Source organism: Hyperolius riggenbachi, chromosome 4 (assembly GCF_040937935.1).
Source record: "Hyperolius riggenbachi isolate aHypRig1 chromosome 4, aHypRig1.pri, whole genome shotgun sequence".
NCBI classification, from domain to species: Eukaryota; Metazoa; Chordata; class Amphibia; order Anura; family Hyperoliidae; genus Hyperolius; species Hyperolius riggenbachi.
Window position 1 is genome coordinate 65,830,278 of NC_090649.1, and position 26,317 is coordinate 65,856,594.

Below are 26,317 nucleotides of genomic sequence, written 5' to 3' on the forward strand. Positions count from 1 at the left end.
ATGAGGTCAGGTAGGACTGGCCAGGGTTTCCCTCTGTGATTGGTTGCTAGGGCCTCTGCTGGGAGCCCTCTGATTGACTCCAGGACATCATCTCCTTAGTTACAGCATTTCGGATCCAGATATCCGTTAATATCCGTGGATATTCACGCACGTTATGAACCCAAATATCCGCAGATAGCTATGCAGATTTGGGCCCAGGTATCTGAAATCCGAATCTGGTCAGATAGCTGAAAAAAGTTTGGATATCTGGGTTACCCGGATATCCGGAATCCGGATGAGCAGCACTGTTCATAATCATCTTTATTTTTTATGTATTTCATTTTTTATTTTGCAGCTTGCTGAGAAATATGGTCCAATATACAGCCTGCAGATTGGGACACAGGAGATAATTGTCCTATTTGGCTACGAGGCAGTGAAAGAGGCTCTTGTCAATCATGCTGAGGAATTTAGTGACAGACCGAATATACCTACTTTTATAGATCTGAGCAAAGGACATGGTGAGTTATTCCAGGGAGCTTTATTTGATAATGGTCATAATTAGCTCTGCATTACACAGCCCTCAGTATAGAAAGCCAGGTATTGGTGCCCCCAGTATAGATATCCACGTATAGAGACCCCCAGTATTGATAGCCAGGTATAGGTTCCCCCAGTATAAGTAGCCAAGAAAGGGTGCCCCCTGTATTTCTAGCCAAGTATAGGTGCTCCCAGTATAGCTAGACAGGTATAGGTGCCACCAGTATAGGATGTGCCACCAGTATAGGTAGCCAGGTATAGGTGACACCAGTAAAGGTAGCCAGGTATAGGTAGCCTGGTATAAGTGCCCCCAATATAGGTAGCTAGGTATAGGTGCCCCCAAGATAGGTAGCCAGGTGTAGGCGCCAGTGCCACTGTAAAGGATAGCGGAGATACCGCCGCTTGGCCAAGCGGCATGGCGGCTATCTCCGCGTATCAACCGGTGGCCTCTGCCGCGCAGCTACATGCTGCTGCTTTGCCTGGTTCTTCTAGTGCACATAGATTGAGAGCTACGCGCGCGCGCGCCAGGCAACACTTTATGTAAGTAAAAGAAGAGTCAGCTGATCAGCCGGTCAGCTGACTCCAGTTGTGCTCCGGATTGGCTGAGTGACTGGGGCGGCGCGGTGGAGCGCTCTGAGTATATATAGGACCTGCCTGTCAGTTGCTGGTTGTCTGCTGTTGCGATTGCTAACGTGCAAGCGCTCAGACCTTAGTCAGATCTTACAGTGTGTTAGAACCAGCTGGAGCTGGGAATTCACACTTAGCCAGTTTCTGTTGATAGCTTAAAGTACTAATTGCATTGTGATATCTGTGTACTATTCCTTAGTCTAGATCCCAGGTGTTGAAACCAAGGACTTCACACCTAGACTAGGATATTGCTACTATTTATCTGTTATGATCATCTGCTTTCCTGACTACTCTCCTGTTTGCTGATTCGGTACTTCTGCTTATCTGATTACTGTTGCCGACACTGCCTGAACCGTACTCTGAATCAGCCTTCTGTCTTTGTACCTTATCTGTCCGTACGTTGCTGACCCTGCTTGTCTGACTTTCCTATCCTCACTAGTGGGTCTAGCCATTAGTGAGGAATTCCTGAGAGCTGTCACCTACTCCCTAGGTGATCAGTCCTTGCAGCCCTGTCTGCAACACTTGCTCCTCAAGTGTCTGCTAGCTGCAGTAGAGTCTTAATCATCCGCTCCTCGGGTGATCATCCTTGCAGCTCAGTCAGTGGTCCCTGCTCTCAGATGTCCACTGGCTGCAGTACAGTCTGAATCCCCTGCTCCTCAGAGGATCCCTGGCTGTAGTATAGTCTTAATCACCTGCTCCTCAGGTGATCATCCTTGCAGCTCGGTCAGTGGTCCCTGCTCCTCAGGTGTCCACTGGCCGCAGTACAGACTGAATCCCCTGCTCCTCAGGGGATCCTTGGCTGTAGTGTGGTCTTTATCACCTGCTCCTCAGGTGGCTATCCTTGCAGTACTGTCAGTGGTTCCTGCTCCTCAGGTGCCCACTGGCTGCAGTGCAGTCTGAATTCCCTGCTCCTCAGGGAATTGTTGGCTGCAGTATTGTCTGAATCTCCCGCTTCTCGGGAGATCTCCTCTTTTATTACTGTCGCACCAAAACACAATTCCACATTGGTTGTCCTGTGTCTAGCTATACTAGTATTATTGGTGATTCTGCAGGTCACCACATAATCAGGTATAGCATCTGTATTATTAGTGATTCTGCAGATCACCAATAATCAGGAAAATCTGTGTTGCTGACACCAATCGTTACAGCCAAGTGTATAAGTTGCCAGGTATAGGTGCCCCAAGTATAGGTAGTCTGGTATAGATGCCCCCAGTATAGTTAGCCAGGTATAGGTGACCCCAGTATAGGTAGCCTGGTATAGGTGCCCCCAATATAAGTAGCCAGTTATAGGTGCCCCAGTATAGAAAGCGAGATATAGGTGCCCCCAGTATAGGTATTACAATTAAGTTTTTTTATAGTGCTGACATCTTCCACATCTCTGTACAGAGTATATTATCTTGTCACTTAACTGTCCCTCAGAGGAGCTCACAATCGAATCCCTACCATAGTCATATGTCTATGTATGTATCGTGTAGTATATGTATGATAGTCTAGGGGCAATTTTTATGGGAAAGCCAATTAATTTATCTGTATGTTTTATGGTATATAGGAGGAAACCCTAGGAGTTACGGGAAGAGCATACATACTCCCCTGTGTAGGATACGATCCTACTTGCAATCTCTGCTCTACTAACAATATTCTCCTGTCTCCCTCTCTGTGGTCTCCTCTTCTCACTCCCACTTACAAGAATTCTCTCAATCTTCTCCGCTCCTCTGGAACACTCTCTCTCTCAATGCTTCTACCACCCTTACTTACTCTTTTTGGGCGCAATCTGAAAACTCATCTCTTCAGGCAAGCATATTCTCCTACCTAGGACACTTCGGCCACTGACAACCATTTCTATCATCTCACACACAGCTTCCCTTTACTTACTGCCCTATCCTTTAACCCTTTGCCTGCCAAGCACATACCTAGTATGTTACGGTAGGCAAAGGCTTCAACTGCCAACAAAATACCTAGTACCTTTTTTGGAATCCCCCCCCCCCCCCCCCCCGGGAAGCAGTGGAGAGGGAGGCTGTGATCATTCCTCCCTCCCCATCAATGGGCCCCCTGTTGTGCCCCCCTGCAGAGGTGGATCAGTGGTGCAGTATGTAATTAAAGAGAACCAAAGACAAAGCACCCTCATGTATTTTACCATATATATCAATGGGAACATGACAGTAAACACCTACTTTGCTCTTTGTTTAATTCTTCACTGGTCATTCTGCCTGTTATCAGCTCTGATAAAAATCCCAGACTGAGTGAGCACTCAGTCTAGCTTTGCACCGGAATGATTATAGCTGAGTCAGACTTCTGTGATGTCTTTTCAAGCCCAAGCCTGCCCCCTTGTGGCTCTGCATTCCTGCTATGTATCCTCGTAGCAGGAAAGCAAAGTCACAAGGGGGCAGACTTGGGCTTGAAAAGACATCACAGAAGACTGACTCAGCTATAACATTCTGGGGCAAAGCCAGACTGAATGTTGAGTCGGGGATTCTTATCAGAGCTGATAAAAGGCAGATTTAGCAGAGAAGAATGAAACAAAGAGCAGGGTAGGTGTTCACTGTCTTGTTCCCATTGATATATATGGTAAAATACATGAGGGTGCTTCGTCTCTGGTTCTCTTTAACTCACCCGATCACTCGCTCCATGCCATGTGTGCCCCACCAGCAGCCGTTCCCTTTCTTCTACCTGTTTCCCTGCGTGATGCGTTATTACACATGTCATGCAGAGATCAGGTGGCCAGAGAGGTGCGTGCAGGGACACATCAATGGAGCGAGCAATCGGGTGAGTTAAATATATGCAGCCAGATGGAGAGGAACAGCGCAGAGAAGAGAGAGCTATGGGCACAGTGGGGAAGGGCGGACGTCTCTCCCCCCCCTTCCCTCACCATAGGGGGCTCTCTCTCCCTCGCTGTCCCCTCCGGAATGAAGTGTGCAGCGGCTGGCAGCGGGCGGAACTTACCTCGTCTCGCTCCTGCGCCGGAAGTTCTGGTGCCGCACTCTGGTCTGGATCAGACCAGAGTAGCAGCTAATCCATCCGGCGCGTGCGATGTGAGGAGGTAAGTTCCGCTCGCTGCCAGCCACTGCACACTTCATTCCGGACTCCGGAGGGGAGAGCGAGAGAGGGAGGGAGAGCCCCCTAAGGTGAGTGCCCATAGCTCTCCCTCTTCTCTGCGCTGCTCCCCTCCTGCTGGGGCACACATGGCCACCTTTTCTGGGGACATATCCCCCTGCCTACATATACTGGGACATATCCCCCTGGCTACATATACTGGGACATATACCCCTGCCTACATATACTGGGACATATACCCCCTGCCTACATATACTGGGACATATACCCCCTGTCTACATATACTGGGACATATACCCCCTGCCTACATATACTGGGACATATACCCCTGGCTACATATACTGGGACATATACCCCTGCCTACATATACTGGGACATTTACCCCCTGCCTACATATACTGGGACATATACCCCCTGCCTACATATACTGGGACATATACCCCCTGCCTACATATACTGGGACATATACCCCCTGCCTACATATACTGGGACATATACCCCCTGCCTACATATACTGGGACATATACCCCCTGCCTACATATACTGGGACATATACCCCCTGCCTACATATACTGGGACATATACCCCCTGCCTACATATACTGGGACATATACCCCCTGCCTACATATACTGGGACATATACCCCCTGCCTACATATACTGGGACATATACCCCCTGCCTACATATACTGGGACATATACCCCCTGCCTACATATACTGGGACATATACCCCCTGCCTACATATACTGGGACATATACCCCCTGCCTACATATACTGGGACATATACCCTCTGCCTACATATACTGGGACATATACCCCCTGCCTACATATACTGGGACATATACCCCCTGCCTACATATACTGGGACATATACCCCTGGCTACATATACTGGGACATATCCCCCTGGCTACATATACTGGAACATATACCCCCTGCCTACATATACTGGGACATATCCCCCTGGCTACTTTTTCTGGGGACATATACCCCTGCCTACATATACTGGGACATATACCCCTGGCTACATATACTAGGACATATCCCCCTGGCTACATATACTGGGACATATACCCCCAGCCTACATATACTGGGACATATCCCCCTGGCTACATATACTGGGACATATCCCCCTGGCTACATATACTGGGACATATACCCCTGCCTACATATACTGGGACATATCCCCCTGGCTACTTTTTCTGGGGACATATACCCCTGCCTACATATACTGGGACATATCCCCCTGGCTACATATACTGGGACATATACCCCCTGCCTACATATACTGGGACATATACCCCCTGCCTACATTTACTGGGACATATCCCCCTGGCTACATATACTGGGACATATCCCCCTGGCTACATATACTGGGACATATACCCCTGCCTACATATACTGGGACATATACCCCTGCCTACATATACTGGGACATATCCCCCTGGCTACTTTTTCTGGGGACATATACCCCTGCCTACATATACTGGGACATATACCCCTGGCTACATATACTGGGACATATACCCCCTGGTTACATATACTGGGACATATCCCCCTGGCTACATATACTGGGACATATACCCCTGCCTACATATACTGGGACATATACCCCTGCCAACATATACTGGGACATATACCCCTGCCTACATATACTGGGACATATACCCCTGCCTACATATACTGGGGACATATACCCCTGCCTACATATACTGGGCACATATACCCCTGACTACATATACTGGGCACATATACCCCTGGCTACATATACTGGGCACATATACCCCTGGCTACCTGTTCTGGGGACATCTCTACCCCTGGCTACCAGTTCTGGGGACATCTCTACCGCTGGCCACCTATTCTGGGGACACCTATAGACCTGGGGCTACCTATTTTTGGGGAACCACTGCTGTCAGATTGAGTGTATTTTGGGGAACTGCTGCCAGGTGAGAGGTGTCTACATATTAAGGGGGCATTCTGCCTATTTATGTGAAAAGCTGTCTATTTATGTGCCTCATGACTGCTGAATTTGTCTTGTTGCGGGCCTCATGGTTACTGACTTTCTCTTGTTGGGGGCCTCATGATTTGTTGGGGGCCTCAAGATTGCTGAATTTGTCTTGTTGGGGGCCTCATGATTGCTGAATTTGTCTTGTTGGGGGCCTCATGATTGCTGAATTTGTCTTGTTGGGGGCCTCATGATTGCTGAGTTGGTCATGTTGGGGGCCTCATGATTGCTGAATTTGTCTTGATGGGGGGGGGGGGCTCATGATTGCTGAATTTGTCTTGTTAGGGGTCACATGATTGCTAACTGCGAGACTATGGAAAAAGCTGAATCATCATCATATGAGACAATAGCATTGAACCTACTTTTTCCGCTTTTTAAAACAGAAAATGAAACTGGGAGGTTCTAAAAAAAATGAATAATTTTTTCAGGAGTACGATGGATGAAATTGTTTATCTTCATAGTTTATTTTCAACTTAATTTTCCATAATGTTCATGTATGAGTTAAAACGTTTGTATTTAGTTTAAATTGCTGTTGGCACTTTGTGATAGTAAAGTGACTTTGCAGTTTGGACACTCGACCTCCAAAAGGTTCGCCACCACTGTCCTAATCTAATGTCCCACCATTGCTTAGTTCATGTAAACTTGACTCCACCCACGACCACACCCACATTCTGGTTCATGACCACACCCATTTTACGTGCGCCACACAACACCAGCTCAGATTCGCGCCGCTTTTCACTCCCCACTTTTTGCCCCCCCCCTGGAAAATTTTCTGCGGACGCCCATGACCACACCGCTGCTCCAGCTCTGCAGGGGGGAGGGGAGGACAGAAAGGGGGCCCATGGAGAGGGAGGGAGGATGATGTCAGCCCCCCTACCCCAGTGTCTCCTGTATCTGACTATCTACACTGGTTGCACCTATATCTGTCTACCTGTTCTGGCGGCACCTATACTTGGCTAATTATACTGGCGGCACCTATACCTGACTACCTTTACTGCTATACCTGGCTACCTGTACTGGTGGCATCTATTCCTGGCTGCCTTTACTGGCTGCACCTATATGCCAGTACATGTTCACCTGTAGGACAAATTGGCTGGCAGGGAAAGGGTTAAACCTTTAGACTTTAAGGCCTTTTGGCCAGGGCTCTCTTCCCCTTTTGACTTTCAATGCTACGTAATGTGTCTGCATACCTCCCACCACTGTGTAAAAATCTGTACTTGACTTGTTCACTGCATCAGCGGTCATCCACCATTGTCGTGTATTAACTGTTATATTGTTTATTTTGTATTGTTATACCTTGCCAGCTGTTGTACAGCACTAATCAATTTTATGCACAAGCAGTGTCATTAATTGCTTGGGACTTATTACTCACTCAAATGTGGAGATGAGGCCAACCTGAACTGTGAACATATACTAAACTGAAAAGAAAATTGGTTACACAGCCTCATAAAGTATACCAAGTCACGTTTATTGTATCAAATGTTAAAAGACACCGATCCTCAGACAATTTGCCATAGGTCAGTTGTTCCCCAGATAATCCCCATAAAACAGTTACTGCGGATAACATATATGACGCTGACTGCGTTCCAGATAGCAACAATTCAATGTGAGGATCGGTGTCTTTTAACATTTGATACAATAAACGTGACTTGGTATACTTTATGAGGCTGTGTAACCAATTTTCTTTTCAGTTTAGTATATGTCAGCTGTTGTACAGCGCCATGGAAGATAATGTCACTATATACATCAATAATATTACTCCTAGCAGATAGTGCCCTGGCTGGGATTCAAGCCGGCGACACAGGGCTGCATGGCAAGAGAGTCAGGTATAGGTGCCCCCAATATAGGTAGCCAGGTATAGGTGCCCCCAGTATAGGTAGCCAGGTATAGGGGCCCCCAGTATAGGCAGCCAGGTATAGGTGCCCCCAGTATAGGCAGCCAGGTATAGGTGCCCCCAGTATAGGCAGCCAGGTATAGGTGCCCCCAGTATAGGTAGCCAGGTATAGGTGCCCCCAGTATAGGTAGCCAGGTATAGGTGCCCCCAGTATAGGCAGCCAGGTATAGGTGCCCCCAGTATAGGCAGCCAGGTATAGGTGCCCCCAGTATAGGCAGCCAGGTATAGGTGCCCCCAGTATAGGCAGCCAGGTATAGGTGCCCCCAGTATAGGCAGCCAGGTATAGGTGCCCCCAGTATAGGCAGCCAGGTATAGGTGCCCCCAGTATAGGCATCCAGGTATAGGTGCCCCCAGTATAGGTAGCCAGGTATAGGTGCCCCCAGTATAGGCAGCCAGGTATAGGTGCCTCTAGTATAGGTAGTCAGTTATAGGTGCCTGTGGGGTAGGAGGTGGGTGACACTGCGGGGAGGGGGGGGGCACATCATTCCTCCCTCTCTCTCAATGGGCTCCTCCTGCCCCACGTATCAGCAGCTACTCTGTGGCCGTTTTATCTCTGTATGATGCGTGTAATCAGGACTCATGCAGGGAAACAGGAAGTAGAGAGGAGCCGGCTGCCGGAGCAGATGGACGCGTTGAATGGAGCAGGACAGGCGAGTGGCAATGCCCCTCTGCACCGCTCTGCAGGGGGGGCAGGAGGGGGGCCCATGGAGAGGGAGGGAGGAATGATGTTGGCCCCCCTCCCCACTTTTGCAGGGCACCTCAGTCCCCACGCCTGCACCCTGATCTCTGGGACCTCTATCGCCTCCCCCAGGTTGAAGCTGCCTGAACCAGGTGCTTCAGGCTGCGTCATGGTAGGACAGACCCTGAGACATGTGCAAAAAGAAAACATCTGTATATTCACACAGACAGGATAAGGGGAGGGGGAAACATACATTTTGCTGTGAGGCCCAGTGATTTCTAGCTATGCATATTTCCTATAGCATAGGGCCATACCAAGAAATGTCCACCATGAGCCTGCAGGTCATTATCTTTGCTGCTTTACTGCTGGTAAACAAGAAGAAAAAAAGCAGACATACACACACACACACACACACACACACACACACACACACACACACACACACACACACACACACACACACACACACACACACACACACACACACACACACACTCACACACACACACACACACACACACACAGACACTGCATATACACACACACATACACACACATACACACACACACACACACACACAGACACTGCATATACACACACACACACACACAGACACTGCATATACACACACACACACACACACACACACACCTACACACACACACACACACACACACACACACACACACACACACACACACACACACACACACACACACACACACACACTACACACACACACACACACACTAGGGGATGAGCAGCACAAACCAAATCATATGCAATACTATGCAAAGCATGCACGCAGCACTGGAGATCCCCATAAGAAATATATAAACATAGAGGGACTGCAGCACACAACAGGAAAACAGTGACAGGGGCTCTTGGTTACGCTTTAGCGCGCTTAAGCTCACCAACTGGCTGCGCCAAAGTGTCCCCAATCTGGTGAGTCCTACTCTAACCAGGCAACAATGCTAGTTTTTATCAGCGTTCTAGTGGGAATCATGCCAAAAGACCAATGGTCAACTAAATGGGAAAAAGGAAATTAAAAACACCTCACCTTCTACTAGCTACTGACTGAACTATGAGCTCCGCTCATTTATATGCTTAACTGTGCTGAGCTTATAGTTCAGTCAGTAGCTAGTAGAAGGTGAGGTGTTTTTAATTTCCTTTATCCCATTTAGTTGACCATTGGTCTTTTGGCATGATTCCCACTAGAACGCTGATAAAAAAAACTAGCATTTTTGCCTGGTTACAGTGGGACTCACCAGATTGGGGACACTTTGGCGCAGTTGGTGAGCTTAAATGCGTTAAAGCGTAACCAAGAGCTTCTGTCACTGCTTTCCTGTTGTGTGCTGCAGCCCCTCTGTATGTATGTATATATGTATATATATATATATACACACACACACACACACACACACACACACACACACACACACACACACACACACACACACACACACACACACAGAGAGAGCTACTGCTTGCTTAATGCAATGAGGTTCACACAGGGTAACAATAGTGGATGCAGCCTCTGCACCCCTGGAGGCCCGCTCAGGACTGTTTAGGGGGGCAGGAGGGGTCGCAACATAAGAGGAACGCGTGGTCGCACATTGGCGGGGAGGGGGGACAGTCCCCTCCCCTCACCTCAGGCTCTCCCCTCAGCGCGCTCTACTCCTGCAATTATCAGTGGCAGCAGGCAGCAGGCAGGAACACATACCTCCATGCGTTCCACGCACCAGAGGTTTTGATCTCTAAGTGTCTGACACTACTTCTTGTTTAAACAGGAAGTATCGTGAAGCACTTAGAGATGGACCTCCGCTGTGGATGGAGGTATGTTTCCTGCCGCTGTCCGCTGCCACTGATAATTGCAGGAGGAGAGCACGCTGAGGGGAGAGCCCAAGGTGAGGGAGGGTGTGCGGCCATGCTTTCCTCTCATGTTGCAACCCCTCCTGCCCCCAAAAACGGCCCTGAGCGGGCCCCGGGGGGTGATTTATTTTTTTTTGCAGGGGATTTCTAGCTATGCCCCTGGGTTCACAGACGGGAAACTGTCACACTGTGGGAGGGGTTTTACCACAATATCAGCCAAACTGACCTCCTATGATGATCTATTCAAGAAAATGTAAAGATTTCTCATGGTAAAAGAGGTACTGACTACTGATTGGGCTCAAGTTTAAATCTGTGTTAAAGTTTAACTTGAAAGGAACCTGAAACGAGAAGTATATGGAGGCTGCCAAATGTATTTCCTTACATACATAACAAAACAACATACAACACACACAAAAAAAGCATGTCGCCCAACTGATTTGTGATAGGCTTTACAGCAGCGCTCTTTATGTTGGGTAAAAGTTAGCATCATTGTTTGAGAATCTTATGTTATCTTTGTTTGACCTTGCAGACAAAAAATAGTCATCTTTTAACATAGAGAATTCTCTGACATTGAAATATTCTACAATATTTACTCACTCTCTCCACACATCCTTACTTCTTCCCATACCTCTGACATATTAACATGCTGTAGCGATTGGGAAAATTATTTCCGTGGTCAGCGCACAAGATGCGCGCTGACACTGCGGAAATCCTCCACAAGCGTATAAAACAACAGAACCCAGCTGTGGTGCATTGCACCTGTAGAGGGAAAGTGAGCACAGAGACAGAATGTATGTGTGTCCACCAATCTAGTCGCCACCCGGCGACGGTGAACACACAACAGCAGAAACAAAGTGGGAATGCAATCGCAAAAGTGGCGATTGCCAATAGTGACACAAGACCGAGTAAGATAAGCACTAGTGTAGCAAGAAAGACACAGCAAATAACAATGATCAGAACGCCAAGGAAAATAACAAACGCACTCACTAAGTGCGGTCACCAAAAGCGCAACAGCGACAAAGCACGCTAATGGCGCGGTCTCCACACGAAAAGCGCAACAGAGACAAAGCACGCCAACCCTAACTAAACAATGAAACACAAAAACGAAAAGAGAACGTGAACGCTTGCTAAACGGTTGCCTCACCGAGCCTACAGCAAGCGTTCGCCCCAGACAAGACAGACAGAAGGAATAGCCAGTAGCAACTGCAGCTCTGGCCTACACTCCCAGACAGAAGGAACCACCGCCACTACCGCTAGGGCGAATGCGATCCCAACAGACAGCACGATTTCCTGTCGACCGCCACTGGCGACAAGACAATCGCAACAGATAGACAGTACAAGGCAAAACAGATAAGTACAACCTGACTATGCTAGAAGGAATGCCTAGTGCACTCCCAAGGAATTACTCTAATATAATCTTAGCAAACAGTTAGCAAAGGCTGAGACTCCAGGTGAGTTAGCAAGAACAAACCATCATGACCAGCAGGGAATTCTGGGAGCAAATGGCATTTATACTGCAAGCCATCAAGGAAGCAGTCAAACAATTTGCATGACAAGTAGATGCAAATTCCTCACCAGCAGAGCAACTCTGGAACTTGCAGAGTGAAGACAGGTCTCTTTTCTAGAGACCTGCAGCACTCAGAACTAAAGAATCTTCAAACAGCTGTCTGCCTGTGCAGACAGCTGAGCAGATCATTACACATGCTAAATGTATATACTACCCTGCAAGGCGTGCAACTGCTCTGAGCACAGTGCGGGAGGTAGAAGCTAGGAGGCGCAGAGGAGAGAACAAAGTGTCAGACCGAGCAGAGCAGGAGATGTGAGGAGGAAGTCAGAGGAAGATGGGTGATCATGTGACACAGCTCCTCTGCTACCACTGGGCACTGAGTGGAAGGGAAGTACTGTCCCAGCCATTGGAGGGAAAAGTGTGCATCAGGAAAGGTATTTACTAGGCAGCTGCTTAGAACTCTGCACAGAGGCGAGGCAGCATGTAGAGCTGCAGCAAAGGAATCACAAGGCTTTTTTGCTTGCTCCCTGAACATCCCTCCCTCATTGCAGAACACATTAAAGTGGATCCAAGATGAACTTTTACTCATTGCATAATTGTGTTCCTTTCATATAGTTTATAGGGCATTCCTCAAGCCAAATACTTTTTTTGTTTTTGTATTAATACTCTAATTCCCTATAAACTAAACAAGCCCCGCCCACAGTTTTTCATAGAGCCTTGGCAGTAGCAAGGGCTCATAGGAGCTCAGTGTGGGCAGGGGGAGCGGGAGGTATTACTAGCCAGAGATTTCAGAGGCGGGGGGGGGGGGGGGGGGAATTAGTTTTTTTTCACAGACTAAGTGCTGATGGTGCAGATAAGCTTGCCTGTGTGTAATGTTTACAAACAACATGGCTGCTGTCATTGTATCACAGGAAGAAAGAATCATATGCTATTCAAGCTGTTTGCAGCTAGATTTGCTGTTTAAACTATCTAAACTTTACATAAGATATATAGACAAGTTACTTGTAATATCGTTAGATTTTAATCTCGGATCCGCTTTAAAGAAGTGGCAGCAAATAACTCCAGAAGGATGAGAGTAACTTGTATGCACTCTCACTTCCCACCAGGTGGACTTTAACCACTTAAAGTGGACCCAAATAAAAAATACAAGATTTCAGAAATAAAATCTATTTTCTTAATAATAATAATAATAAATAGCAGCCTTTTTTCAGTTGCATGATGACAAATATAAAATATTTTACGTTTATTGGAGGAACCCCTCCCTTCCTTTCAAATTGCCGGACAAAATCCGGCAAACTGGTGGAGTAGGTGGTGTCTGGCAAAGGAGGAATTGCTAATGGCTGCCCCCAGTATAACACTAGTTATTAAAACAGAAGGGTGAAAAGCATGCACTGAAATGCTCATAGCTTTGAAGGAGTGTTTATTTATCTTTGTATGTGTCAGGGTGGTGCAACTAAATATTTTTAATAAAAAAAAAAAAAATGTTTGGTTTGAGTCCGCTTTAAGCCTACCTGGACGAATATGTTCGTCCAGATAGACTGTTCATTTGCTGCCTCCTGAGGCGCCGCCTGCCGTTAGCCCCCCGATCAATTAATGGGAATATAGTTCTCATTCATCGATGTAAGTGTCCCGCAGAATAACCGACGGCTTCTTACCAGAGGCCGCGGTCTTTCTGAGTAAAAAAAAAAGTTTCCCATCCTCATTCTAGTTCCTGGAAGCACGATCGTTCACTTCCACGACATTTTGACTGTAATAGTAAAACTACACCCACATACATTTTTTAACAAATAAATACATATATATTATATTTAAAATTAGCTGTTTACCTCCCACACCAAAAATCACCCAAATAAAATGTTTAACTAAAAAAAAAAAAAAAAAAAATTACAATTTAAAAAAGCAACATAGTTACCTAAGGGTCTGAACTTTTTAAATATCCATGTCAAGAGAGTATATTAATATCTTTTTTTAAATTATAGGCTTATAAAGTGATGGACACAAATTGAAAAAATGCACCTTTATTTCCAAATAAAATATTGGCACCATAAATTGTGATATTGAGATAATTTAAATGGTGTAATAACCGAGACAAATGGGCGAATAAAATACATGGGTTTTAATTACATTAGCATGTATTAATGTAAAACTATAATGGCCTAAAACTGAGAAATAATGCATTTTTTCCATTTCTTTCTTAAAGTGGACCCAAATTAAAAATTCAAGATTTCAGAAATAAAATCTATTTTCTATATTATAAAAATAAATAAATGCCTTTTTCAGCTGCATGATGACAAATATAACATTTATTACATTCATTGGAGGAACCCCTCCCTTCCTTTCAAATTGCCGGGACAAAATCCAGCAAACTGGTGGAGTAGGTGGCGTCCAGCAATGGAGGAATTGCTAATGGCTGCCTCCTGTATAACCCTAGTTATGAAAAGAGAAGGGTGAAAAGCATGCACTGAAATGCTCATAGGCTTGAAGGAGTGTTTATTTATCTTTGTATGTGTTAGAGTGGTGCAACTAAATATTTTTAATAAAAAAAAAATGTTTGGTTTGGGTCCGCTTTAAGCTTCCTGTTAAAATGGATTTAGAATAAAATAATTCTTAGCAAAATGTACCACCCAAAGAAAGCCTAAATGGTGGTGGAAAAAACAAGATATAGATCATTTCAGTGTGATAAGTAGTGATAAAGTTATTGGCGAATGAATGAGAGGTAAAAGTTGCTCGGATTCGTGAAGTAAACAACACTGTAGGCTGAAGTGGTTATTGGGGAAGACTTTGCAGGAGGAAATGTATGCACTAATGATACATGTTTTCTTTTTCAATGCATTGGCTCAGCCAGGGATGCTTTTTACTGATGTCAGACAGGAAAGTTTTCCTGGCAGATTAATTCTTCCAGGCCATGCCCCTTATTTTGATATGTCGCCCAAACCTAACCAATTAAATCAGTGTCAGACCAATGCTCCTTTTTTTCCTCTTCCATCTATGCCCCCCTATTCCTGTAAAAGACTTTTACCTCCACGCATAGATGGGATACTGCTGCCCCAGCATGCTTCTGTGACACACTGCTGCATTCCATGCGTTCCTGGTGTAGTCTCCCCTTTCCCCCAGCATATTCCTTCCTGTGACATGTTGCTGCATTTCACATATGCCTACACTCCCATAGCATGCTTGAGGGAAGCAATTTAGTTGAGAATCTGGCATGTGCATAGTTCCCCTACAATGTTAGCAAATCGTTAAATGGCGAATAACGAATAAGCCCATTGTGCTCATACATACCCAGACACAATGGGCTTGATTCACTAAAGAGTGCTAACATGTAGCACGACAGTGAAAAGCCGCTTTGCACGTGATATCATGCGCATAAAGGTTTGCGCACGTAAAGGTATGAGCGTAAACGCTTCACGTGCAATGTAGTACTAGAAGAAACAGCGCTGGGCACTCAAGGCTGAATGCTCGAGGTTTATTTCCACAGGTAGCGTCAGACATTACAGGCATACAAGGGAGAAAAAAAGGTCTAACAGCCGTTTCACGGGCTTCTTGCCCGCTTCCTCAGAGGTCTCTGAGGAAGCGGGCAAGAAGCCCGTGGAAAGGCTGTTAGACCTTTTTTCTCCCTTGTATGCCTGTAATGTCTGACGCTAGCTGTGGAAATAAACCTTAAGCATTCAGCCTTGAGTGCCCAGCGCTGCTTTTTCTCCTACTACTGCATGCAAATCTTATGCTGTGAGCACCAAGGTGTCTTTGGGATCCCAGGTATTGTGCATCAGCCTATTGGGTGCTGGCCTCTTCTGGAACCTTTTCTAATAATTGTTTCACGTTCAAAGTATCGTGATCTGCAGTGACTTCACGTGATAATGACTTAGCACGCGAAGTAACTGCAGATCATGCTAGCGCAATGTATATCTTGAATTATTACTGTGTATATTTCATTATGCGACATGCATAAGACTTTTACGCGCGCCGCGTTACATTAATTTAAGCACCATTCATAATTTCATTACCAAACTCTATCTACTGAGCGGGCAAAGCGCCATTGATTTCAAAGGCATACCGCACTTAGCACGTGACGTGTAATGCTGTTCGCGCACTAAAACTTAGCACGTGAACGGCATAAACTTAGCATGTGCAAACTAGTGTAACGCCATTCATGCACTAAAACTTAGCACGTGAACGGCATAAACTTTGCACGTGCAAACTACTTAGCATGCACGTTTGCACGGTTTAGTGAATTAAGCCTTATGTCCCTCCTGCCCCTTTCTTCATTGAGTAGGAAGTATAGCTCAGCAGTGTGCCGTCTTTGACCTTGCTCCCCAAAACTGTCTGTCAACCTAGTGATCAAACATGAAGGGCGATATTGGTCTATATCTTAGGTCTCACGAGAAGCGGTTAGTGAAACCAGGCCTTGGGTAGTGAATAATTCAAATCTGGCCTTGGCTGAGGGAGTCTAGGAGCCAGCAAGAGGCAAGTGGCATCAACACCTGTATTAAGTATTTTTTGACACTCGCCCTGGGAGAAGTTTGGCCTAGAAATTGCACTGACCCATTTGTTCTTGGACCTAAGGAAAGACTGACACGGGACTCAATCATTTCCTCTCTATTCCTCATTTACCGCCCCCAAGAGATCTCCAGATTTCTCTCATAGTTATAAGTTGTTTATGAATCACCTCATCTGTACCTGGTATTCACCTTTCACGCAGCTCTTCCAGTGCTTTGCAATTATGCTTTTGATCACTAGTAGTGTGCCCACTTCCTTTAAAAAAGCAATATCTGGGCTATTTCGCTTATCTGCTATACTAAATAACAGTGATGCTCGGATACCCCTTTTCAAAATCCGGATCCGATTCGGAACCGGATACCCAGATATCCGATCCGGGTCGGATATCCGAGTTCAAAATTTTCCGATCCGAATGCAAATCGGATATCCGACCACAGTATCCGGGCTATCCGGGCAAATTCGGATATCTGGATAGTGGCCTTTAAATTGCTTTAAAAAAAACGTTTTTAGGGTATATGAGGCATGTAGCATCATTATTTTTTAAAGGGGAACACTAATTGATGATGTGGGGACTTAAAATCCCCCCCCCAAAAAAAAAAAAAAAATAGCTGTAAATTAACATCAGGCCTAGGTTCCAGACAGCAGTCGTGCAGCCCACATTGTGTCCAAAGTCCAACCGCACAACTGGGACGTGACAGTTTTCACCCCAGACACCTCCAAAAAATTACGCAGCAATTGTGTTTTGGGTTAAATATAGGTGGTATCAGTGGCCTGTGGCACCCTGGAGGTGGGAGCTGCACAGGCAGCAGGAGCAGGGCAATGCAGCAGCAGCAGGTGTAATGTGTGCCAGGAGCATGCCGGATGTGGCACGTGCCAAGTGCTAGTCAGACAGCAGAGGAGAAGACACTAGTGCACACTAACTGTCATACTGGCACTGCTCACAGCACAGCAGTTCTGTAGAAAGCTAACACAGTAGTACTACTACTCTAACATCTACTAGCACTGACTGCAGTACTACAGTACTAACTAAACAATAGAAGAATCTAGCTAAACAATAGAACAGGTGTGACTAGATTACAGAGAGCAGAATATGTCTTCTACCTGCATGAGACATTTTGTGAGATTCAGACGTTGCTAACGGCCATGGCTGCGATTTATGTACGTCAGAATTGCCACCATTGAAATTGCCTAAATAAACAGGTTTTTGTGACCCTAGGCTATGACCTCTTCAGCCTAGGGGCCCGAAACTCACTAGTTATGATCCCCCTAACAGTTCCTACAATGCTAGAAAATTTGCCACTGCTGAGCAATTGCCCTTTGAAAAGATGTGAGATTTTGGAAAGTGAAATAGGGAGGCCTAATGAAAGCCTATGGGGGATTTTACCAATTTTGGACCCCTGTAACTTTGGTTTGCAGAGATGTAGGGAACCCATCTTTGGAGTCCACGTCTAAAAATATGTCTTCTACCTGCATGAGACATTTCGTGAGATTCAGACGTTACTAACGGCCATGGCTGCGATTTATGTACGTCAGAATCGCCACCATTGAAATTGCCCAAATAAACAGGTTTTTGTGACCCTAGGCTATGACCTCTTCGGCCTAGGGGCCCGAAACTCATCAGTTATGATCAGGGCTCAGGCGAGGCAGAGGTGAGAGAGGCTCCAGCCTCAGGGCGCAGTGTAGGAGGGGGCGCACAACTCACTCAGCTATCATTCCCTATTGTGTTTAAAGCAGAGAGAAATTAGACTAGGGGATACATGGCAGTTACTGCAAGCCAGATAACTAGAGATTAAAGTGTTGGTAAAACCTGGGGTGCCTCTTTGTCTAATAGCAATCAGTGTGTGACGGTTGGGTTGGGAGGGATGGGGGGGGGCACACTTTGGTGTCTCAGCCTTGGCTGCTGGAGGACCTTGTCCCGGCTCTGGTTATGATCCCCCTAACAGTTCCTACAATGCTAGAAAATTTGCCACTGCTGAGCAATTGCCCTTTGAAAAGATTTGAGATTTTTGAAAGTGAAATAGGGAGCCTAATGGAAGCCTATGTCAGAATTTAGCACTTTTGCACACCTATGATTCTGGTTGGTTATCATCACCCGCTGACTTTAGCAGTTACGGTAATAGCAAAGGCCCCTTACATCCTAGCAACACCAAATTTGCAGGATATGTTAAAAAGATAGCAGGAAACAATATTTAACCTCCCTGGCGGTAAGCCCGTACTGAGCACGGGCTATGCCGCAGGAAGGCACCGCTCAGGCCCCCCTGAGCCGATTTGTGTAATTTTTTTTTGCTACACACAGCTTGCACTTTGCTAGCTGCATGTGCAGTCCGATCGCCACTGCTACCCAACGATCCACCGCTATCCGTCGCGCCGCAGCCGACCCCACCCCAGACCCCGTGCGCTGCCTGGCCAATCAGTGCCAGGCAGCGCTGTGGGGTGAATCGGAGTCCCCTTTGACGTCACGACGTCGATTACGTCGGTGACGTCATCCCGCCCGTCGCCATGGCGATGGGGGAAGCCCTCCAGGAGATCCCGTTCTTTGGGCTGGGGGATGCCGCTGAGGCTATCATGTAGCGAGACATTTTCTGCAAGTTTGGGGTTTCTAGCTTTTAAAGCGGCTTTGCTATTAGTCGGCGGGCGCTTAATTTTCCCACGGTCAGAAGGAGTTACTTTAAAATTGATTTTCTCAAAAACTATAAGGTATTTTTGAATTCCCCCCCCCCCCCCCCCCCCCTTTTGTAGTCACTGAAAGATCTCAGGTGTTAGACACCTTGAAACATCTTTTCCATCACTTTTGTGGCCAGCATAATTTTTTCTATTTTTCAAAGTTTGCATCCCCATTGAAGTCTATTGCGGTTCGCAAACTTTTCCGCAAACCGAACCTTCCGCGAAGGTTCGCGAATCGGGTTCGCGAACCGAAAATCGAAGGTTCGCGACATCTCTATACAATCTATCTACAATACAAAGCAATACAGGTGAATATCAAGTGTTGTAATGTAAAAACGCTAGGTGTATTGAACAATAGATGCACTTGCACAGACAAAAAGCACTGGAGCAGTCTCTCAGTACAGTCAGTCAGTAAGTCGCAAGCAGGACGAGTGAGGCAACATGGCGCCCGCTATTTATAGAGGGGGGCTTGGCCAGGCTCCCCCTCTGTAATTGGCTGCAGTCAGAGGGCTGGGAGCCCTCTGATTCTCTTGTGAGGACTCGAGGTGACATCAGACATGACGCTATCCGAGCTGGTGACGCTATCCGAGCTCGGATAAGTAGGATATCTCCGGATAGCTGATTGCTATCCGAGTGCGCTCGGATAGCACAGCCCGGATAGCTAATACTATTTGAGCTCGGTATTCGAGCTCGGATAGTGAAAAAAGAGCTAGGATATCCGAGCTCGGATGAGCATCACTGAGCATCACTACTAAATAAAGCTTTTGCGTCGCTGAAATACTAAAGTTGTGATCTGTGGATATCTGGCCAAAGTTAATAAACTCCTTCCATAAAGTTTCAGAGATTCTAATTTCTTTTTTTATATAATTTATTGAGGAAACGAAAATAAATAAATAAATAAAAAATAAAAGGGAAGAAGATGCCGAGAGCCCAGTATAGTGTAGTATGTACTGTAAGGGTATGGAAGGTAAGTATAGGTAGGTTATACTCACAAACAAGGGTTACCATCCAGGTAACCACTATGAAGTCAGGTGAGGAGATTAGACCTGTCCCCACTCAGGATTAAAAAGTCGCTCTCTATAGATCGGGAAAAGGAAGAATTCCCCTCCACCAGGGGTGGAAACAACTGCAATAGTAGTACAGAGGCGACAACAGGTAAAAACAATATTTTTTTAAAATAGATAAAATGAAGTAGGTAGCGGTGGACTTACACTCCAAAACAGACACAAAAAATTGCTGTTTTAAAGGGAAGGTTCAGGGAAACCTTTAAAAAAATAAAAATCCATATCCACTTACCTGGGGCTTCCTCCAGCCCGTGGCAGGCAGGAGGTGCCCTCGCCGCCGCTCCAGAGGCCTCTGGTCGTCTTCGGTGGCCGACCCGACCTGGCCAGGCCAGCTGCCAGGTTGGGCTCTTCTGCGCTCCAAGGACGGGCTCTTCTGCGTCCCACGCGGGCTCGCTGACGTCATCGGACGTCCTCCGGGCTGTACTGCGCAGGCGCAGTAGTTCTGCGCCTGCGCAGTAAAGCCTGGAGGACGTCCGATGACGTCAGCGCGCCCGCGTGGGACGCAGAAGAGCCTGTCCTTGGAGCGCAGAAGAGCCCGACCTGGCAGCCGGCCTGGCCAGGTCGGGTCGGCCACCGAAGACGACCGGAAGCCTCTGGAGCGGCGGCGAGGGCACCTCCTGCCTGCCACGGGCTGGGGGAAGCCCCAGGTAAGTGGATATGGATTTTTATTTTTTTAAAGGTTTCCCTGAACCATCCCTTTAAGCAAAAATCAGTTTGTTTACATACTTCGAACAAGGTGCTTGTTCGGAGTATGGAAATAAACGGATTTTTGCTTAAAACTGCAATTTTTTGTGTCTGTTTTGGAGGAGTAAGGCTCGGTTCACATTGAGCCTAAAATAGCTTATGTTCCGCTCTGATGAGCGGAACGCAGCAGCGGAAGCAATGCTTTCCCGATGGGAAAGTTCACGTTGCTGCGTTGCACTCCCTTCAGCTCCCTGCGTTCTGCTCACTGGAGCGGACGTTCCCGACATGCACAATCCTTCCGCTTGCTCCTCTTTCACGGAGCAGAACGCAGCGCAGGAGCGGATGCGCTCCAATGTGAACCCAGCCTAAGTCCACCGCTACCCACTTCATTTTATCCATTTTAAAGAAATATTGTTTTTACCCTGTTGCCGCCTCTGTACTACTTATGCTATTGAGGAAAAGAGAACAATTCCACCTATAATCGACAATACAAAACCAGCAGCAATACAATACTCTCCTCATTTCTTCAGATTTTACAAAAACAATACAAAAACTAAATTAACCCCTTAAACAACCTCCATCCTCCTCCACTCCCCATTCCCCAAATAGAATCCTCGCCATGTTAACCCACAATACAACACATAATAAAATTCTCATCCCACTAATTACCCATTATTTTCCTCAAGAGGCTCCTCCCCTACATCTCAACCGTGCTCCCCATATTCCACCGTATCCTGAAAATCACTCAATTTTCCCCACTTATTATTGAAGGCCTCAAATCTATCTTGTTGTAAAGCTATCTGAGTGATTCTCCACATTCTTTACCATATTTACCCTATCAATCCATTCTCTCATGGTCGGAGAACCCTGGCATCTCCATTGTACAGGTATTAAACTTTTAGCTGCTATTAATAATTGAGGCGCAAGCAATCTCTTATATCTACTAATAGATACAGATGTTCCAAGCAACAACACTTTCACTGGATCCCAATCACTACATTCCTCGCAGTCTCCCAATACATTCCAACACACCATTCCAAAAACTTGAAATAATCGGACACTCCCACACCAGATGTATCAGTGTACCTTTTGCCCTACAACCTCTCCAGCATCTATCACTCACCCCCTAAGAGATTCTAATGTCTAACCCATACATGCAAAGACTTAGCAAAAAACTTCTAACTCCTCTTTCTATATATAAAAAATAGGCTGTTAGAATGTAATAAGCCACAATATTGAATATTTTATTTTATTTAGGTGTTATATTTACCAGTGGCAATAGCTGGAAAGCTATGAGACGTTTCGCTCTTTCTACACTGAGAGATTTCGGGATGGGAAAGAGAACATTAGAAGATAAGATTATTGAAGAATGCAACAATTTGGTCAAAGCATTTAAAGCCTACAAAGGTTAGTAATACAATTATGCCATTCTTCATAATTAAGGAGAATAGTAGTGTTGATCAAACAACCAGATATTCGGGTCGGCACGGCCAAACATGGTCCGGATGTTCGGGATATTCGGCCGAGCACCGAGCCTAACTGAAGTCAATGGGGACCCGAGCATGCCTGCTGTGCTCGACCCGAACAGGAAATGTTCGGGAAATAACGAACACTAGAGAATAGTGGGAACAGAGCAAAAAAATGCATTCTCAAAATAAAACTTGTAGTTTTTGAGAAAATTGATTTTAAAAATGCAAAGGAAAAAATGTTTTTAAACTTTTTAAACTTTAAACTAATTTTTCTGAGTTCAAAAAAAATGTTTCCTTTACATTTTTTAACCTCCTAACGACCACGTCACGCCGATGGTCGTAAACGCGGTGGCTCCCCCAGGACCGCCTAACGCCGATTGCCGTCAAGTCCTTGGGGAGTGTTTTGCCGGAGATCGCGCGTGCGGATGCGCGCACATCTCCGCTCTGTCATCAGTCTTCCAGTGGCGATTGCCACTAGGAGACTGTTAGATGGCAAGACCGCTGTCTATTTACAATGTACAGTGCTGCGATCTAAGGCAGCGCTGTACTGGGGACAGCTGCATCACTCGGTTGTCCCCTCTGGAGGCACAGGAGCAGTGATGCCTATGATAGCCAATCGCTGTCATTGGCTGGCGGGGGAGGGAGGGACTGACATAAAAATAATTTAAAAAAGGGTAAATTTATTTTGAAAAAAAAAAAACCAAATATTTAAAAAAATAAAAAAAAACATCACACGAGCGATTACAGCCCACCAACAGAAATCTCTGTTGGTGGGCAGAAAAGGGGGCAGAATCACTTGTGTGCTGAGTTGTACGGCCCAGCAGCGAGGCCTTAAAGCTGCAGTGGCCTAAATAGTAAAAAAAATAGCCTGGTCACTAGGGGGTGTAAGCCTATGGCCCTGAAGAGGTTAAAATGGATTTTTCTAAAAAACTACAAGTTTTTAAAAAAAAAAAAAAAATTTTTGCCTTATTTTCACCCTTCTTAACTTGTGTAGCAATTTTTGTGACTATAGCACGTATGGAGGTTTTGCTATTTAAGTACACAGAAATTATACAAAATTATGAATGGATTACAGGAAATCAGTTGAATGTCCAAATCATATGTACGTATAGCTGTCTGATCTAATATCATTTTCCCTGCTGCACCCAAAAGCTTTGCATTGCTCTATACTATAGCCAACTCCCTTCAGTATCAGTAAGTATTAGGGTTGGTCAAGGATGTGAGTAAGGATGGTCGGAAATGTTGATTTTTAATTCCGTGGAAAATCCGATTTCCAAAAATGCAGATGACCAAATCTGAGGCATACTGAAGGTAATACGAGTTCTAAATTCTTATTTGGACCAGTCTGAGAATGCGGTGATTTACCGCTGACATCAGAAAAACTCCGAAATTTTAAGCCAACACACGGCTCAAAAAATTTGCTAGTATCCTAGTGTTGTGATTGGTCTAAACTTACTGCGGTAATCCAATTTTTGGGGGAAAATTCTGCATTCTCTGACCGATGCTTCCTAGTTCTGTGATTGGGTTGCTTGGGCTCCCATGCACGACTGCAGGACTTCACTAGAGCTGCCCCCATCTTGTGGAACTCTCTCCCACTGCCCATCAGGCTCGCCCCCTCCTTCAACACCTTCAAAAAAGCACTCAAAACTCACTTCTTCAAGGAGGCCTACATCAACTCAACACTGCCCTAATCCTTTCCACCAAGGACTTCTTGTTGCACCCCCTCCTTTCGTGTCACCAACCCCTCCCTCTAGACTGTAAGCCTTTGGCAGGGCCCTCTCCCCTTGTGTATCATACTTGACTGTGTGCACTTTACCCAGAATTTGGAACTGGTAATTTTTACCACTACCACTCCAGTGTATGATCTGGCATTGTACTACTATCTGCATTGTGTTGTGTATCTTATTGCTATTACCTGTATTGTTGTATCTATTGTCTATTACCTGTATTGTTCTGTCACCCCTGTTATCATTGGGCTTGATTCACAAAGCGGTGATAACTCAGTTATCACGCCTAAAAGACTTTAGGCGTGATAAGCGGTGCAAAGCTGAGTTATCACCGATTTGTGCTGCTCTTCGCGCGAAGCTCCCGCGCGCAAAGTTTTGCGCGCGTAGCGCACCGCGCTGCGCGCGCAAAGTCCCATAGGGCTCAATGGACGCTGCGCGCGAAGCACGGCACACTGCGCGCGCAGCGCGGTGCGCTACGCGCGCAAAACTTTGCGCGCGGGAGATCGCGCGAGTTTCTTCTTATCACTCCTAAACTGAGTTTAGGCGTGATAAAGGGCTTTTCACAGGCGTGCAAACACTTTGCACCGCTTTGTGAATCAAGCCCTTTGTCTGTAACCTTATTTATTGTACAGCGCTGCATAATATGTTGGCGCTATATAAATCTAATAAATAATAATAATAATAATAATTAGGTTAAAGATACCAAGTTACAGTAGTGCTACATTTCCGCTGACATCCAATTTCCGATGTGGTAGGCCCATCGTCGATCGGAAATTCAAACATTTCAGTTCTTTTGAATCCGAATGAGCATCCCTAATGAGAAGTAAATAATTCAGAGTCGGTGCAGCTTGTTCAAATTCTGTATGCAAATGAATGCAGCTTGAAAATGGACAAATCGAACTCCACCTCTGTAGATTTCTATTGGTCATTTTTAACTTGCATATATTCCCATATAACATTCTTGTAATCCTGCATCAGCTCGTCATTATTAGCATCTCACCCACTAATGTTGTGGTTCGAATCCAATCCAAGCCAGACGGAGGAAGCATCAGCGTGACGTAAAGCACAATGCTGGACCCACTCACGTGAGTCTGGCCGCTCGTAATGGTGCTAAACTGCTGTGCACGGCATTATCTGGGTTTTCTGAACAATGGAAGCCTTTATTCGAACAACCACCAGAGACAGCACACAGAAAAGCTTCTTCAAGTAAACTGTATTAGCACCATACAATTAGTCCTCATTCACACCTAAAAATAAAAATGCAAACGTTTTGCGTTTTTGTGCGCTGTTTTTCCCCCCTCCCGGCGCTCCACTGCGCACTGCGTTTTTGTTAAAAGTTACAACATATTTATGCTTTAAAACATGAATGCAATCGCCCCAGAAAGCGATTTTGTGTGCATTTAGAGCTCTCCCTATACCTTCCATTGAGGCGGAATTGCTTCAAAAATGGTACAGGCACCACTTTGCCGACTGCAAAGTGGGCGAGATTCATTGCACAAGTGTTTTGTGAGCGATTTTGAAAATCGCCTGCGCTTGAAAAAAGGGCAAAAACGCCCTTAGTGTGAACGAGCCCTTACAGAGTATACAGAACACACAACATGTTTCGGGTGTCGCCCTTCCTCAAGGGCAACGCCTGAAACATGTCGTGTGTTCTGTATACTCTGTAACTGTACAGTGTTAATACAGTTTACTTAAAGAAGATTTTCTGGGCGCCATCTCCATTTTTGTGATAATATCATTTGGTAGCAGGAATGGTGTACCTACAGGAGTTGCGCACCGGCTTCCGGCGTCTGGAGCTATAGGCCTGTTAAGGTGTGTGCAAGTGTGTTGTTAACACAGTTTATTTGAACAGCACTATCATTGATCATCCCTAGTAGGTATGTTGCAGACTCTTTTTCTCTGTTTTGTGTACAGGTAGTCCCCAGTTAACGAACGAGATAGGGACTGTAGGTTCATTCTTAACCTGAATCTGCTCTTAGGTTGGAACAATGTGCTATCTCTGTCCCCTGTTCCTCCTCTGTGCTCCCCTGTGCCTCCAGTGTCCCCCTCTGTGTCACCTCTGCC

General features: G+C 45.9%; 1 protein-coding gene across 1 annotated transcript in view; it reads left to right on the plus strand.

Moving 5' to 3' along the window:
- The window catches only part of LOC137571262 (cytochrome P450 2K6-like), a 113,842-nt gene that overhangs the window by 34,601 nt on the left and 52,924 nt on the right, over window positions 1-26,317 (plus strand). Inside the window, exons 3-4 of the mRNA XM_068280141.1 lie at window positions 335-497; window positions 22,315-22,464. Of these exons, the coding sequence (XP_068136242.1) occupies window positions 335-497; window positions 22,315-22,464 (313 nt within the window). The remainder of the gene's footprint in view (window positions 1-334; window positions 498-22,314; window positions 22,465-26,317) is intronic.